The 18,574-nt window shown below is 42.0% G+C and overlaps 1 protein-coding gene across 1 annotated transcript in view; it reads right to left on the bottom strand.

The window, feature by feature from the left end:
* Positions 1-17,999, bottom strand: part of roraa (RAR-related orphan receptor A, paralog a) — a 187,935-nt gene extending 169,936 nt beyond the window's left edge. Inside the window, exon 1 of the mRNA XM_084364534.1 lies at positions 17,687-17,999. Within this exon, the coding sequence (XP_084220660.1) occupies positions 17,687-17,840 (154 nt within the window). The 5' untranslated portion in view covers positions 17,841-17,999. The remainder of the gene's footprint in view (positions 1-17,686) is intronic.
* Between the last annotated feature and the right edge of the window lie 575 nt (positions 18,000-18,574).

The raw sequence follows: 18,574 nt of genomic DNA, 5'->3' as shown, positions 1-18,574 counted from the left end.
TACTTTCTTTTTTTTAAGCGAATAGGATCCAGCAAGCAAGTACGACACTAATTACTCCGTACAAACTCTGGAGTCAAGCAACGGATAAACATAAGCGACATCTTGGCATGCATAACCATGCTGCCTCACTCTCACAGTCAAGCAGCTCACGACGTCTGACGGTTTTGATGTACTTGAGTCAGCCTGATATTTCACTTGTTTAGACAACCTGCTCTGGTTTCATCATGTGAATGTCTACAATCATACAAAATAACCCTAACAGCCACATCCAGGATCTCAGACTCTGCTTGTCGTTTGAATCCTAGCCGACGAGCCTGTACAGAGAATTTAACAGCGTTTCAATTACTGGGAAGCAAGATATTCATTTCATCTGTGCTGAACTTGTGCCTTTTTGACAATTTTAAGTTTCATTTTGAATCCTGCACAAAGGCAGGGACCGTCTGATGTGTTACTAAACAATCAAAAGCCAGAAATGATGCTTGTTAAGCTTCAACATGTTGAGCATATCCAGCTGGCAGACCATCATTACACGAAATCAGACTTTCTGGCAACATCCTCTCCAAAAGATTTAATATGATTGTCATCTCCTGATACTTAAATCTTCATATCTAAATTTAACCATCGAGAAATATTAAATATAATATATAATTAGGAGATACCAGATATATCAGTGATTGCATCTATTTATCTTCACGTGGTTTGAAATTAAAATGTAATTTCCCTTTTTCCCATTAAATACAGAGCGGCATAAATCATTTTATGGAATAGATGGTTGAACCTGGGCTGTCGTTAAGGGTCAAACAATATCCAAATGTATGACACAGGTTGAAACCACCCAGTGCTCCGCAAATCAGCTGGGCACAAAATACCCTTCTGTTCCCACTGTCACCTCCTGGTACCTTCACGCTTTGTGGATATATCTGGGAGGGAGGGGGGGAGGCAGGGGAGAGCCAGGAACCACGGCTGAGGCCGAGGAGCCTGGATAAATTAGCCAAACCACTTAGGTGATTTCAACTAAAATTAGCAGTGCTGCCTGTGGGCTTCATCAATTCTGAACTTGCTCAAACTCTGACAAGCATGGGGGAACTTTCTCCCCCTGGCCCCACTATCTAGGAGCCCCCTCTGTCTGGCTCTCTCTCTTTCCTCCTTACACCCCATCCTCTGCTTTCCCTCTACATTTGACTACAGAGAGCTCCAATTAGGGCTCTCAACCACTATACATGACCACGACTGTACGTCCCGACATTCCAAGATCATCATTTTCCTTTGTTTCTTACCTCATTCATATCAGAGGCGAGAGTCGTATTTCAATTTGGGAACATTTCAAAAGGCAAGAGAGTTAAGGAATTATAAAATTACACATGATTTCATTCCGAAAGCACAAACAAATGGTGTTAGTGTTTCAGAACTGTGCTGTGACTCGTTTTCAAGGGGTCATACTCAGCATCCAGTTCCACGGTCACAGGTGCTCGTAGCGTCTGTTGACACACAACAATGTGGCAGCTGAGGAACCACATGATCCAAACAGGGTGCTACACAATGAGCTGGAATTTTCGCAAAGTTGTAACACAAATATTACCGACAAGGCGCCAGAGATTTCTCTTTCTTTGTACATTCAGTACATAATGCACATATCTCATGTGAAACTGGAGAACAATTAGAGAATAATAGAGGAATCATTTGTTAGAATTAAACATTTTGTCCCGCATATGCAGCGCAAATAGACAATTTCTTTTATAATCTGATGACATATGTGCAACATTTATCTACACCTGGCTCCTCCTGGCACCAGGTTCTCTCTCCTGGCCAAATTGCCAGTCTACCTAAACTGACAGGTGGCCACCCTGAAATGGAAAATTTGCAACACATTTTGTATTTAGTCGGCGTCAATTGTCTCTCTGGAACCCAATTCCAAAACACTCTGATATCACAAGCTGTATTGCAAACAGAGGTTAACGTGTTACACACACGACACCTGAACTTTTCTTAAAACAACTGTGAATCCTGAATGCTTTGACAGTGTGAACAAAAGGTTAAAAAAAAACTGTTTATCCACACAGAATCAGCATCCGTTCAGCCTGAGAGATCACAACAACCCCACGTTTGGTTTGGGGAACATTTCTGTATCCACATTTGTTTATGAAATCAACCACACACATTTTAAGGTGATTTTTATTAGCGTAATTAATTAATTGCTCACAGTAGTTCAAGCTGCAGGGGTGAACAGCACTTTTCATTGCTAATCAGACAGCAACTCATCAGCAGCCAGGCGGCATGTGTGCTCAAACAGAGCACAGAGGCATGAAAACCAGAACACATGTGAACGCACACCACGTTCGCACAGCGATAAAAACAAAATGACAGCATTTAAAACTATACTGCCATGACTCGCCGAGACGTCCAATCAGACATGTAAACACGCATAAAATAGTGACGGATCACATTTGCTGCTCGAGTGGCTCCCCGAGCCCACAGAGCCTGGCCAGACGAAGACAAAGACATTTCATAGGAGGAAATGCACGGCTCGAACCAGCCAAGCAGACTAAATTGACCTATTCCTTAATCGCTTTTAATGAAGGCAACGTGAGCCCTGAGTGCCGCCGAGACCTCGAGCGCTGGCGCTGCCCGTGCGCACTGCCGCAAAACTGGGTGCCACAGAAAAACAAAGCCGAGCAGCTGATTTTTAATTCTGAACTGTGAATTCCAAATCATCTCTCCCAGAGATTACCTTTCCCCCAGCAGACTCTCTCTAATTTGTTCAATTAATGGGAATAGTGTTCCAATTAAAATGTCATATCCAAATGAATTTAATTTGAGATGAAACTGCCTGTGACAACTGCTTGGTGAGAGATCTGTGACAACGGAAATGAATAAAGCAGTTATATTAACATCCATCAATCCATTTTCCACTTTTTTTTCCTAATCGGGGTCGTTTTCTTATTACCTCGTGAGATACCTCCAGATCGTGTTCAGAAATAAAATACATGGTCATTACCTTGAAAGACCTTAACTTATTTTTCTGTCATGCCCTCATTAGTTGGACTGTTTGATTAGTATAAAAAATACACTTTCTCCTGAGAGCTGCGTATTTTGACCTGACTAGCTCTCGTCTCCATTCATCCTGACCTGTCTGATGAGACTGTTTTGAAATCGCCCACCAAGAGGCAGCTCAGAGATACCACTGAGACACAGAGGTCAGATCATATTAAACTATTTGATACACCGCTGTACAACACCACAGCTGGCTGCTTTTTCCACTTGCCATTATGCAACTGCTAACATCTGTTACTTCTTCATCGTGTGCAGCCTAATAAAGACGCAACATTATATGTTGAGTTCCGAACGGGAGCTTAAATTTACATCAACACAAAGCTGAATACGACGGACCGGCGCAGACCATTTGAGCATTTAATGACCAAATCAGACATCACAAGGATAAAGGTTCCAACATGCAAATTGGATGACTTCCTCACTCTCCCAGGTGAAATAATTTATTTGCTCACATGTTAACATGAATTCATTTAGCTTCAACCCCCATTTTCTACTGGGCCAGCGCAGGTAAAAATGTATGCAGACAAATGTTCTCATCTCTGTTGGGAATGTCTGGCGGAGGACATTTCTCTGGGAATATGCGAACATTCTTTATTCGGCGTAACAGCTCTTGAAAACCTATTGTTTTGAGTTGACAAGGTGCTCCACGGAAGCACGTCAGCTCTTATATCAAATTCGCCATTTCTGACCTTCACCCTAGTTTCAAGTGTTGGGGGGGGTGGGGAGTGCACGTGAAGCAGAGAGGGAGAGGGATATAGAGAGAGTGAAGACAGGAGAAGTTATAGAGAGGAGACTTCCAAGGACGACTCCAACTTGCTAATGGAGTCTCCAGAAGCTGGTAGCGAAGAGGAGGGCAGCGGGACCAACGGCTCCCTCTTGGTTGGACAGGGCAGTGGTCAAGGGTAGCAGTGAGATGCGCAACCAGACGACTGGCAGCGTTACTGATCCAGAAGCGTTAGACTCACATCCAACAACCATCTAGGTCTTAAAAACTTCTCTTTCAATGCTGCGGTTGGTTTCTTCTCCTCTTAAGGTAGATGCTCTTGTCTTCTCCCTTGGTTTGTGTATACTTCTGAACTATACAGGACTAACAGCCTGTGAAAAGTATGCAAACTGTCAGGGGGCCCAATTTCAAACACAGCTGCTTATTTTGTTATTACAGACCTCCCAGTTCTAAGTCGTGTTAAGAATACATCTCCTTAAGACCGCTGCTGGAGTCCTTGTTGTGCAGCTGAACAGTAAAAATACCTTTTCTGAAATAAAACATTAACGAGGGGGATTTAATTGTCCCCGCTTCCTTTCATAGTGCATTTTGGCAAGCCGTTACATGTGCTGGTACAGGATCAGATGTAAAGAAGCTCAGTGACATCTATGTTTCGTATGTGCGCTCACACATATTTTAATATCCGTCACATTTTCTATACTCGCTTGTTCACTTTACACAAAACCATGGCCACACTTTTCTGTATCAGAGGAAACACAATTAAGTAGAAAGACAAATCTCTTTCGCCTTTTGTTATTTCTGACAAAGTGCTGAAAATGTCGCCATTGCAACACTTTCTCCATATGCCTCCAGACATCATCAAAAGACTATTTTTACTTTTTTATTGGTAAATCGTCAACTTTTATTTGAAAGTAAAACAAATGACAGACGTTTCAGCCCCTTGGCGCACCATCATGTGGGCAGGACAGCAAAGCCAGGCAGCCTGACGAATGCCCAGCCAAGGCAAGCTGGAGGGAAGTAAAAGACACCCCTCAAACGGGCCCGTCGGCTTTCAAAGAAGCAGCCATTAGCGAGCGCTCATCAAGCGGGAGCAGGGGCCCGTCCATTCCCCTGGTGAAGCGGAGCAAACGGCAGGCCACAATGATTGTACGGGAGGAGGGAGGCGGAGGGCTACAGAGATGAGCCCTGGACCCAGTGGTGTTTCCGAGCGGAGTCAAGCCGCACGTCCCAGGCACACTCAATTCCCAGCCCAACTGTCACTGCTGGCACTCAATTCAGCCCCTTCAAGCACATAATCTGTGCTCGTATGGCTGTTAAACACCACACACTCCAGTCCTTCACTCATCCCGTGCCATGGTATTGTTGTGTCTGCCGCCTTTCTTTCTATTATTGAGCCATTAAAGGATTTGGAAAGAGAACCATTTCTCAGCATATGGTATCTTGATCAGCGACAAGGCAACTTAAGGACAATAGATTCCTTGCACATTTAGAAACTGATCTCTTTTTTTTTCTAGCAGAGGTAAAACAGGAAATATCACTAGATGTATATCTGTGGTCTGCTTTGGAGCGTGCTGCAACCGCCGCAATCATTTCCTCATTGGTTCATGGAGTGAGGTGCTGAGCTGAGCTGTGTGCAGCGCTATCACCGGGAACAGGTGAGAGAGCCGACTGAGATTCTCGCAAGTTGGAGGGAGAATCATTGCATTAATCTCGGTGAGCACAGTGGGGTCTAAGGTGGCACGGTGCCACGCCAGAGATTCCCACTTACGGCCATCTCTCCCGATGACAGAGCGATAATGTCACATGGGTCCAGGTGAGCGAAAAAATGGCAGCCCGCTTGATGCTCAGCCGGCTGCTTTAATTGGCTAAAACAAAGTAATTTGAGAGCGGTATGGGGGGCACGAGGGGGTAAATGATGGGACAGAAGGTCATAGCTTCTCTTTTACTCTGCTGTGTGCCATCCACCAACACTCCCAGCATGTGCTACAGTTAATATTGAGATCTATTATACACTAGCCTTTCACCATCTGCTTCACACACTGAGAACCTGTGCTGCACACCTTGTTATTGAATTAAAAAAATGAAAATTTGTTTTGCTGCACTGTATGTCTGTTTGAGGATGCAGCAGCAGACTTTGATACGTGGGGATCACAAGATGCTCAGATGTTACTGACTGTTGCTAAATCATAACAAATGATGTAATGGCATCAAAAGAGCTTTTAAAAGCGAGAATGTTTTCTAAACTGCCCTCTGTATCCATATGGTGCAGGCAGAACAGGGAACAAACCAGCATGATGCCAGTATGGAGACTACACTTAAAATTGTATTAGAGCTGCAATCAATGATTATTTCCACTATCAATTAATTATTTTGTCTATAAATGTCAGTAAATGGTCGGAAAATATTAAAATTCTCCCAAAGCCTAAGGTGATGTCTTCATATTGCTTGTCTTGTCCAACAAACAGTCCAAAACCTATAGATAATTTTCAGTGATAACAAAACATTAACTCTGCAATAGTTTGGCATTTTGCTTTATAAATGACTAGATTAATTGATTATCTTTCCTGTCAATTGACAAATCTATCAATCACGAGGAAAAAATATATTAACAACATCCGATATCAACTATCCACAACACTCTTTATAACAGTGTTTCTTTAGAGAGAACTGCAGCGAATAGTCGATTAATCTATGAATGGACGGGGAAAAAATTTAGAAGCCAACAATTCTTATAATCTTTTATTTGCTTTCGTTATTTTTCAAGCAAAAATGTCAAGCTTTCGCTGGCTCCAGCTTCTTCAAAGTAAGAATGTTCTACTTTTCGACATTTATTGATGTAAATCAAGAGTGCTTTGGGCTTTGAAGAAAATAATCACTTTGAAGATATCATTTTTTGGGGGGAAAATATTAGACTAAACAATTGATCAATCGAAAAATGTAAAAAAAAAAAAAAAATGTCGATATAGCAGACTAATCAATGATGAAAATAATCATCAATTGCTTCAATTGCTTGTTTTTTCTGACCAAGCGGTCCAAAATAAAAAAGTAAGCAATTTTCAGCTATAAAAAATAAGCAATTCTTTTGGCATTTTGCTTGATAAATGACTGAACTAATCAAATAGCAGATTTTCTCTTCTGTCAATTGACTAATCTATAAATCGTAGGGATGAAAGATCTTGAGAACATCAATCTGAAAGCTGTGGCTTGTTCAAAATATTAATCCAGTATGAGATGTGCTACTTGAAATGCTAAAAATCTGCCAATATCAAACACTGATGCAGTAAATTATCAATTCATCCAAAAACAGTGACTATTTTTAAATACCCCACGACTCTCCTATGAACGGTGCTTATTCAGGTATCCAGTTTTAAGTACTTTTTTTATCTGTTGCAGTATATTCCCTCGTGATATTTGATCAAGATTTCCGAGACAGGTAAAAAGTGACAGAAACAACAGGTCATAACAAAAGGTGCAGCACGGCAGACATTTTTCCAATATATAAAACCATGTGCGCAGACAGCATTTCATTAACACTTGTCTATCTGTGTGTAAGTGTGCAATCGGGCATGTGTGCGTCTGTTCAAGCGTGTGGATACGTGTGTGTGCGTTGAGATACATGATGCACCTGTGTTAAACAAATGACCCCCATGCCTGTGTGGGTTTCTCCCAGGTGTGGCTGATGCATGGATCATGTGGTGCAGAGTGCTCGGGGCCACATTGGCTCAATCGTCCTGGGATCATCTCTGAATGTGGCCCTGAATTTGCATTGAGTGAAGGAACGGTTCACCTCCTCAGCACAGCCTTCGACGCGTCTGAGGGTGCAGGGGGAGGAGTGTGCTAGACCAACCCCCTGCAGGCAGAATCAGGTGTTATCTGTCTGACTGGGGACACCACCATCAATCTCTCCTGTCCACTTTCCTTTGCCCAGAATCAAATCAGCACAGGGTAATACATCTGTGCTGACGACGTGCGGACAAGATAAGCAATCGAGTATGCCAAAATTTTGCCGTGTTTGGCTGATGTGTGAAAGGAGTGGCGATAATATATTTATCACTGTGTGCAACTGGTTTAGCCTTTTCTCAAAGGACACTGTGATTAAGTGAGATTCTGCCGTTCTACCGCTTAATTCTTCACCTAATTCCTCAAGTCACGCTTTCACATCAGTGCTCTATTGCCAACTAGTGCCAGTGCAGCTCAAGTCCAGGTGCAAAGTTGTCAAAAGGCAAATAAAAAAATCTGATTTGTTCAATGTTAGTGCAATCTGTTCAGCTTGTACTGAACCTCTCATACACTTGTTTCCCATCTTTCAACAAACATTTCCTTCGCTGCTCTTCAAGGTTCAATTTTATGCCCCATCTTATTTTTCCATTTACCGGCTCACACTTTTCATATCAACAGAAAACAAAACATTTCCTGAGACTGCTGCACTGACAATACACATATCAAGGCCACTGACTCAAACAGTGTGAATACGTCGTTCCGACAAAAGCCTTTGCCACTTGCAGGCTGTTTTTCCTGGTTATCTATCCAGAAAAGACTGGAGGTCTTTCTGTAATTCATCTCTAAAACATACAGTATTGATGGAAAAAGTCTGTTTTCTTCTCGTACTTAGGCTAGCACAACTTTATTCTTAAAATGATCAGAGGTCTTTTTTCACTTCTCTGGCTCATTCAAAATTCAGCCGTCATGCCCTTAACTGATTCAAACAGACAAAATAACATCACTCGAGTTCGGCTCTTTTTTACGCTGGTTACCTGTTATTCGAAGAATTGATCTGAAGATTTCACCGGTTACTTTTACAAGCACGGTGAGGTCTGGCCCTGAGCTATACTGCAGACCTTAATGCCCCCTGTGAGCTAGCCTGCAGCCTCACAATCCTCCTTCTGGCTCTTGTAAATGATTCTATGCTTGAGACTAAAAATGACCAAGCTACTGGTTTAAACTTATGAAGGACCCACTTGAGTATCTTAGGCGGGCAATTTCAGCACCATCTGTTGAATCACTTGAAAGTCGTTGTGATCTCTCTCAGTTTGAGAAGGTGTCTGCTGTCGTAATGTTGCTCTGCAGTGTACAATAAAGTCAAAATAACAAGTGCACTTTCTTGTAATTAATCTGTAAAACAAGGCTCATTATGCCTCGGGCCACTAGGCGGCAGGGAGTCACAAAGCGACACAGCACAGGGAAAATCTGAAAGTCGACCAAAAGATGCCAGACAGAGCAGGAGGGGATGAGGGAGGTGAAAAACCTCTGTTGACACCTGGTCTGTATGATAATCTGATCTGTGTATGATGGCTCAGAGTTTGAAAGGCACTTTGTCCAATTAGAAGTGTGCAGCAAATTTCCACCTGCCCCTGACAGAGATGAAGTGGCTCTTTCAGAAGACGCTGTGGCACCGAGCCAGAGAAGAGAGCCCAAACACTGCAAGTGGAGCAAGCAGAAATTAATGAGCATCACAAGCCACACTTGTTTAACACAAGATGACATCGAATGAATATTCCCTCAGTTAAACTGTTTCGCACTATATTTCAATTACTCATACAAACGTACAACCTCGACAAAGGCCGAATAAAAATAGTCTATTAAGTTGATGAAGGGTCAACAGTAACTCAAAACGGAGGTATTTCAAATTTTTAAAGGTGCCAATTCGTGTTGCATGTGGAGCTTTATTTACCTGCCACTCTCCCTAAGTACTGTCCTTAACCTCGGTATAACCCAAATACTTTCCAGTCATTCATAATGGATAAAAACATTCAAAGAAAAAAAATAGTTAAAAAAGAAAAATAACTCCAGTTTTGCACATTAACGAAACTTAAAAGCAACAGGAATAGTTGTGTGGGAAGTTCTCCATAAGTTCATAGTTCGGTGTGTAAGGAACGTCTGCACGACATGCCACTATCAACATCAACCAAAGGCCTTCATCTTCCTATTTCTGTATGTCTATTTCTGTCTGTCACATAAAAATAGGCTTTTAACAACCCAGCATGGCGTTAATTATTGCCTCTTAAGTACTGCATTAGTAAAATAAAGCTGCAAATATTGATTGATCTGATGATATATGTCAGCGAGTGAGAGCAGGATTCGTGTATCGTACATGCCGAAGAGTGACTTTGTCTTTCAATCACTGTCAGAAAGCAGCACAGCAGCAGCATTGCAGCATTGATTGAGGCCCATAGTGCCACACTCTGTCTTAGTACGCCTCCTAAAGCAATCAATCCACAGACACAAGAACCAAATATTCATTAGTGACTTATTCATATTCAAAAGCTGCCTTTTGAAAGTAACAAAAGAGCAGAATTGTCTTTGACAGGCACATTACAATGACTCCATGACATACTGTGTGAGGCAGGAACAATTGTGATCATCTTCTATTATTTTATGAGTAAAGAGTTGTGTTCATTATTGTTGTCTGCCAGATGAGAAAATTTGTATTAGCAACTAGATTATCTGACAAAGATTATGGTGTTAAGACTCATCAGAATCAGTCTAAATGTTTCGCTGTGAAACAAACACAAACGCCGCCTTTGATTCCACAAATACTCGAGCCAGACTTCTCCGCTCAGATTTGTTTATAATGACACAAAGGTCGTTAAAAAAATATCTGTGTTTGGATAACACACAGACAGAGTGTGGGATGTTTCAATAAGAAGACGCTAATAGTTTCACACGGAGTGATTCAACATGATTAATACTTATGGGTGTTGTTTAACTACTCCAGCCCATTGGCCCTCTGCAACTGGCAAAAAAGAGAGAGATGGGCTGCCTGCGATGTTAATAATTAGTTGGTTCTGCGCTCAAAAAAATTCTGTCCAACCTCACCAGATTTTAATCAAAGGCTGAAAATAGTAGCTGATTGTAATCGGCACTCAGAAGTCACCAGGGGTGTTTGAAGAGCCCGTCAAGCCTGAGAGTGGAGCTAATTCGATTAAGTGGCGGCTGTACCTGGAGGGGACGGATCTGTATCTCTCCCTTTTTTATTTATGAGATTAAGTCGCGCTTGTTATTCCAATATAAATAATCAAGCCAACAGAAATGACACTGATTTTTCAAGTTGTTTTATCTGCCTGTCTCCAAAAGTTTTTTGTTTATTTCAGGTGACAAATAAACTTTGTCGAGTAATACTCCGGCAGTACTGATGTAACGAATATTACGGCGGAGGATGTGATATGCGTGCTTCGCCCTCCTCGGTGTTATTACCTTACCCCGTGTGATGGAAGCGAAGGAAAAATCAAAGTACAGGCACTCGAGAACATGTTCTGCTCCTGCAACTACATTATTTATAATATGTTTTTTAATTATTTCTAAATTTAAAGATGGATTGGTGCAAATGAAGAGCAATAAGTTGACATGTGGTGAAATAATGATGCAGAGACTTACAAAAAGTTAACGCACACATTTTCCAGACTAAAGAAATTATCCTCTCTAGTCTTGACTATTCTAGTGAAAGGTTATACTTTGCCAAAATCCAAAACCGCATCAGTTCAAGTAATATACAGAGCAGAGCAACAACAGAATTCACTCCCAAATTATATTACAGAATGAAATAATATACATGGCTTTAAACACTAATAGTGCAATACGTCAAAAGAAACTTACCATCTAGTAATTATTAATTATACTTTGGTGTGCAAGGGTTCAAAGCTACATGGTGATATTTATCTAATAGATCATGATAGATTAATTCAGAGTCCATCTATTTTCTTTGTGGTTATGTTATTTAAATCACGTCAATTCTTATTATGTTAGTCACAGCAGAAGTTCATTACAATGTGATTTGTTGGTATTTTGTGGGGAGTAGTTTGAATGTGTGTTTTCGTGCTGCCACCGTGCCAGCTTTGTCCGTGCAAAAGCTAATGGGACACAGACACTGTTATGGTGCTATTACTCTAACCAACGGACAGCGCACGTGGATTCTTCTGCCTTGCTAATGTCCTTCAGACTAAAATATGCAAAACATATTTCCATCTCAGTCTGATGTCTTATTCCACCACTCAACAGAGTCCTTAAATCTGAGCTGCCATGAGGGCCATTTACCCTCCAGAAAGCAAGATAAATAACGGTTAAGAGGCTCTTGAGGTGTGCCGTTTGAATAACATACTTTAGATTTTACAACGTTACCTCTTCCTGTTTTAAAGCACGCATATGCACATAACATCTGGGAGAACCTCTGCCGCCGGAGTTCATCCTGATTTTTCTCTCAAGTGTTCAACACATGTCTGTGCTCTGCAGCCTGCATGAAGCATAAAAGCCTCTGCAGTAAAGACATACATATATTTATATATATATTCTCTGAGTCTGCAGACACTTCAGCTGAAGGTTCATATGACCTGTCACACATGACATGAAGCAGCATGAACGTATACATCCGGTATGAGTTAGATCAAAAGCTGGTCAAAGTTCCTGACTGAGTGATGGGATTTTCAGCGCGAGGGGTTTACCTACCTGCTTCGGGAGCTTTGCACCCTCCACACTGGTATGGATGTGAAAGGCTTGGCCCTAGATGTGACATAAGAATTCCTCTGAGTGATCCTTTAGACCCCTTTCACCACCTCTTTCCCTCCAGGCCTCTTCTAAGGGGCCCTTTTCATATCAGAGAGGCGCAGAGCAGCACGGAGCCAAGCGGCACCAGTACTTAGGTCACAGTGTACCCACATTAAATTTAGACGCCTTTAACGCCCTCCAATAATGCATCTGGAGTATTTCCGGTCATTACTATTCAGACGTTTCTATCTAAGATACAAACTTCTGTAAATGGGCCATAGATCTGAGCTATCATTCACCACTGGAGATTTCACATCAAATCTGGTGTCTGTCACTAGTCGAAACTTCCTCGCCAGCCCCAGTTAAGCCACTGGTGATTTAAACTCCAAAATAAATTGTCCCACAAGAATAAAACTTTCAGATTTGGTCTAGGGTAAGTTTGACATTTCTAAACTTTTTTTAATTAATATAAGGGGCCTGTTAGGCATTGCACTGCGATGCCGATAATATATACTCGATCAGTCTGAAAACTAAGTTGCAAAGGTACCAAAAAATGCAGCTTCACCATCTTGTTCTGCATCTACAGTGTGTAACCTGAGCTAAACCGTTTCGTAATATGCCAACAACAGTTAACAACTTAACAACCACTGCACTTTAATTCAAGTTCCTGTACTGATTGAAAGCACATGGACTCAAATAACGTGAACCGTGGTAAACCAAGTTTTCCGCATCATATCAGGTGCCATGTGATATAAATTATAGGCATTTGCACACATCTGATATATATACATAGAGATATCTGCATGCTATGAAGCCATTAGCTCAAATGTTTAGACTTAAAGAGAGAGTCACTGGTTTGAAGTGTGGAACTCAGGCAGTGGTATGCCCGTTAACAGCTAGCAAAGTCCTGTGAGTGTGTGTAAACTTTCACTGGCCGGGGAGAAGCAACAGTGAGTCTATAAAGCAGTTTCCTTCAATAACATCTGCAGTCCTTTCATCAAAAAACGGAAAACAGTCCACTCCATGTCATCAGAGGCTACTGCATGTTCTAAGCTCTCCATATATATATGACGGATTAAATGCCACAATATTAAAAAGAAATAAAGAACAACTGGTGGGCTGCACTGATAGACCAAACAAAAGTGGTTAACTGCAGAGAAGCCTTTCAGTCTCGCACTAGCAGAGCTCAGAACATTAAAATGTCGGCTATTTAAAAAGAACCAATACTATCGAGTTTAACATGTCCCATAAATTGCCTTTGTGAGTGTAATTTTCTCACAAAGCAGGATGTTAAGGCAGAACGAAAAATCAAGAGAGGCTTCATTGAGATATTGTAAGTAAATCTGAGACGTTTATATCACAAGAAAGACACTCATCAGCTCATTACTTGAGCTAATGCTAGTTTGCCTTACTGCAAAGGTAGACTTACAGACTGACTTAGTTGTGAAGCTTTAAAATCAAAGAACATGTTTAATTGAATTTAATTTTTATAAAGAGACTGTGAAACTGCAAAAAGAATGGGAGCATGATATGAAAATATCCAAAAACAGATCACGTTTCTGATCAACGACGATAGATAGCTACGCAAAAAGAAAAAGAGACAAGGGATTTTTTTATTTAACGGGACCTAAAAAATTATAGAGCAACTCAGAGCACTTTACACCTAAACGAGACAGTTTCAGCCAAAGTGATATCTTGTAATGTAACACATATTCTTATATTCTTATTCTTGTCAACCAACAGTGAGAAAGAAACCGCCTGACACCTGATATGACATAATCTCAATCAGTGCTCATTTAACTACTAATCCCGATGTTATGTTGACATTCAGGTATATCCTCCTTAGATAACCGCGCTGCCGTCAGAACGTAATTTGACCTTTGAAGCTCATAACAAAAGGTATTGCTGCCAAAGTCCAACCTAAGAGCAGATGTCACCGTCTATGCAACAGCTCAGTGTTACGTAGGAGAAATCTTTATCTTTTTCTGTTAAACTGGCTGATGTTTTATACTGAACTTACTGTGGATGGATCAAATACTGAGCTTTGACTTCAAATAGGCCGACTGTTAACATTTAACAATGTTAACTGTCTGACAGGCACCAATAAAAGAGTTCACGATATTATCACCTCACCCACACATAAGAATTGAAAACGCAGGGGGACTTGAGACTCCATATCATGTTACAGCCAGCCAGCCAGACAAAAAGAGAGACACCTAATGGAGTTCTTGTCCGAGCTGAAGGCTCAGCTATAAACCTATACCTGGAACTTCATGCTCTCCAGCAGGCCAGGAGCCCTAATTCATTGAATTTGAGAATGCCACAGCCGCAATAATGTTGCTGTCCACTCGAGTGGCGTGCAAGCCCCGTGCCAACTCCCGGCTTTTTGAGATTCCGTGTAATACCTTTTTTTAAAAAGCCTCTCCGTCCCTACACCTCATCCGTCTTGTGTCACCAACAGCTAAATAAATGCTGCCGCTCTAGCCGAGAGCTCTCATTTCGGGCGCACAAAAATAAAACTGTTGGATGAAAGTCTTTTTACGTGTTCATTAAGAGAAGACTGAATAGTTATATACTCTGCCTTTGTCGGGGGAAGATTGGCTTCCCACAAAGAAAGCAACATTTAAATTAGCTAATTTATTTTTTTATCTTAAGAGAACGGTAAGAAAAACTTGTGATGAGACAATCTACATGTGAAACAGGCTGGAAAAATATCAAAAGAAGATTCAATCTAGACACGACACTGAGGCAAGTTATAAGCCGGACGTACTGTAATAATATTCTCAAGCTGTAGCAAACCACCTGGGGACACCTTTCACAATGTTAAAGACAACTTCCCTGTGCAATCGTGAGGTTTCGTGCCTCTGCAGAGACCATGACCTTACATAACCAAGCCATTAATATTGATTGTTTCCAAATTTGCGCACGGAGGGATCTTGCTATATGAAAATAACACCCCTTTTTTTCTTTCCAGTAATGATACCCACAGCCCTCCAAGGCCTGTTCTCTGACCCGCTCAAGTCTTACAGCCGAGCTTCTGCTGAAGTAAGCCCTTTCTGCTTAAAAGGTATTAGCACTCAGGGTTAAAACAGTAAACGCTCTGCATGCAGGATAAGAAATGTGCATCCTCAGAAAGTCTAATACAGCTGGTGTGAAGAGGGGAAACTGCGCTCGAGCAAAGTGTCTGCCGCCGCTCAGTTGTTGCTTTCGGTGGCCGGTTAAAAGCCAGAGAGCTGTAATCCCTAAAAAAATGTCTCACAAGCTTTTAACACTTCGTGAGCCATTTCTTTTATTGTTTCATGTTTTTTGAGTAATCTTGCGCTGAAATGTGCGAGCCCAATAAAACAACTGCTGTTACCTCCTAATAGAACACTTACAGTGCTTAGTTAAATGAAGCAATTAAGCAATCATTTCTTTATGGAAGGAACATTTTCTCCTGCTCTCCTGCTTGGTGAATGTTCTGATAATTACATTTATAAAATAATCAGCTGTGTGAGCCCAGTGAAGTGTCTTTTAAAACAAATACAGGCGGGCTGCTGCAGTGTTTAAATGCCTTGTTATCGCACTCCAACGTGTTTAAGAGCGTATAGATTAGATGGCAGACGACAAAAGACTGCCGTCACTGTGTCAAAGTGTAGACCAATGACATAATGCACACTGGCATTAAACGTATGACAGTGATTCAACCCTTTTCAGACAAGTGTAGACTTACAATAAGTTTTTTTAAAAGTTCTCAAAACTTTTCCTCAAGCCGTCTGCTGCTAATGCTCTCCAACAATCACGCTTATTCTTTACACAGGGGTCAAAACACAAGTTTCAGTGCAGGGGGAAACTCCTTTAAAGCTACAGAGGTTGTCCCACTGAACATGTGTTGTGTTTTCTTTCCTTTTTTTCACCCATTCAGCATTACATAACAGACCGAAGGCGTTCTTTTTCCTGTCTTTCTCTTTCCCAGACGCACTTTAATCCTGTGCATAAAAGGGTGGGGTGAATATGGGTCAGCAGGTTAGGAGTGTCTCAAAGTCAGACTTGCGAAAAAAGAAATCAATCCACAGAAGCCTCCCCAACTACCTGTCTTTGCCCCGCTATTACATAAGTGCTCCGGCTGTGCCAGCCCACAAAGTCACACAGTTTCCCTTCAGTGGTGTATAAATACTCGCTCGAGTGGATCGATTCTTTCTCCGTCTCTGTTTTTTTTATTTATTTATTTCGGTAATTAAACAGCCGTGGCGATCATGGGGAGTGGGTTGAGCTCTCGTCTGAAGTGAAAAAAAAGATCTGCGATGATGATTTCTGCTCTCAGTTGCGCGCCTCTGTTTATGGCTAAACCTGTTACATAACCAGCTTACATTCCACATTCACCATATCACACTCTAAATATACCCTTGCGCACAGGAAGAGTGCGCACACGAAAACGCACCGTGCCATGAATTAATTGTCATGTATGCGCCCGTCCGCCTCGCCTGTCATGTATACACCAACTCCTTGCTCGTCAGGAACGAGCAGAGAAATCACTATTTCTTTGAACTTGGATGAGCCCGGTTAGCCCTGTGCTGGAGACAGCCGAGAGAGGGGGTGTGGTTAAATACTGTCTGTACTGTACAACATGGACGGGACGTGGTGGATAAATCATGTTAAAATGAACTAGTCCTCGGCAGCCATGCAGACACACTTTTGACGGGGCTAATTGATAATACGAGGCCGGGTGTAGTTCTTTTTATTGTCTGATCGTTTCTCAGGCGTGCGAAGCGCCGTCATGCTCGCAAACAGTGTTTGGGAGAAACAAAATCCAGCTGCTGGGGCGTCTTACTGCACACAGGAATAGCCTAAAATCTGCTGGAGATGTGAAAGAGAGAAGAAAAAAAAAATCCAGCCAGACGGCGCTGTGTGCTGTGTGAGGGAATAGTGGAAGACACGTCCCTACAGGAAAAAAAAAAAAGGAGAATGGGACTGATCGATAAACTAGCCCACAGTCTCCAAAAGTTCACTTTTGACACTTTGACAATATCGCGTCTGAGCGGACAGGTCGGCCTGTTTTGGCACCGAGAGAAGCTCCTGATGGTCAAATTGAAGTTGCTGGGTAATTGATTTATCTTGCAGTCGGAGTAAATGTGACATCTGTGACCGTATCACCCCCCTATGATTTGAGCTGTCAGTGGAGCCTGAACACCACCAAACACACACACACACACACACACACACACACGCAACACACACCGAGGCACTAATTACAGCCGAACGGGCAAAAAAGAAGCCGCGATGGCACTAAAATAAAAAGCCTTGTCCCTGCGGTTGGGTGAATTTAGACACTGTGCTGTTATTTACGAGGGAGGCGATTTAATTCATTTGGAAGTTTGATTCAAAAATTCCCCCCCGATCGGTCGTTTTTTTCCCCCCCTCACACATTACAAAGAGAAATGCGGTCCAGCTCACCTCTGTTGGTGCTCGAACAGGTCTGCCTTCGAACCGGGGCTGGATGGTCCGCTTTCCGGAGCGTCTCCAGGTTTACCGGGGTCTCCCTGACCGGGGTAGCCGGCTCCGAGGCGCTGTTGCCCGGGTCGCTCGCTGGATCTGGAGGGGACTCCATGTTGAATTTCAGATTTACTGCTTAACTACCGCTAGTACTTCAAACTAATTCTATGCGATCTGTGAGCTCCGACACTGCGTCTTGCTATCTAATTTAGACTAGAAGTAAGAAATGAGAAATGCGAGTGTGTCTGGAGGTGGGTGTGTAGGTTTGATTGTCCACTAGCAGCGCTAGTGAGAGCTCCAGTCATGCACACTGAAAAGGGAGAGGTTGTCAATAGCCGAAGAATAGATGTAGGCCTGAAAGTAATCCATGCTGATCGACCCTGCGCAGTTTTAGGGCCTACATAGGAACGGAAATATCTAATTAGACTGACCTTGATCAACACTTTTCCACTTCTATATCATAAATAACATAATTGGCAAATAAAAAAAAAATTACTCCAGACTGTTTCTGAATTTGTAAACTGGCCAAAAATGCTCAAAATACATCAGAATGACGCGCATTTGCATCATCTCCTCATCTAAACCACATTATTAGCCCATCAAACTGTAAACACCAATGTAATGTGTAGCTCGTGCGGTTGTTACATTGTTTTAATCATAATGTGCTTCCAGCAAAAACATGGCCAAGATCACGCACATCATCATATTCTGTTCACGATACACAAAAGCGTCTATGTTTGCAGGTTTACAGCTGAAGAGCTTGCAGGAATTATTTAGCGTGTGTGGAGGCTATTATGGTCTACAGCTCCTCGCGACCACAAAACTACTTTTCACGTCTAAGACTTCAAA

Source organism: Pagrus pagrus, assembly GCF_965226575.1.
Source record: "Pagrus pagrus genome assembly, chromosome: 10".
Taxonomy (NCBI): domain Eukaryota; kingdom Metazoa; phylum Chordata; class Actinopteri; order Spariformes; family Sparidae; genus Pagrus; species Pagrus pagrus.
This window is presented reverse-complemented; position numbering and strand designations above follow the sequence as displayed.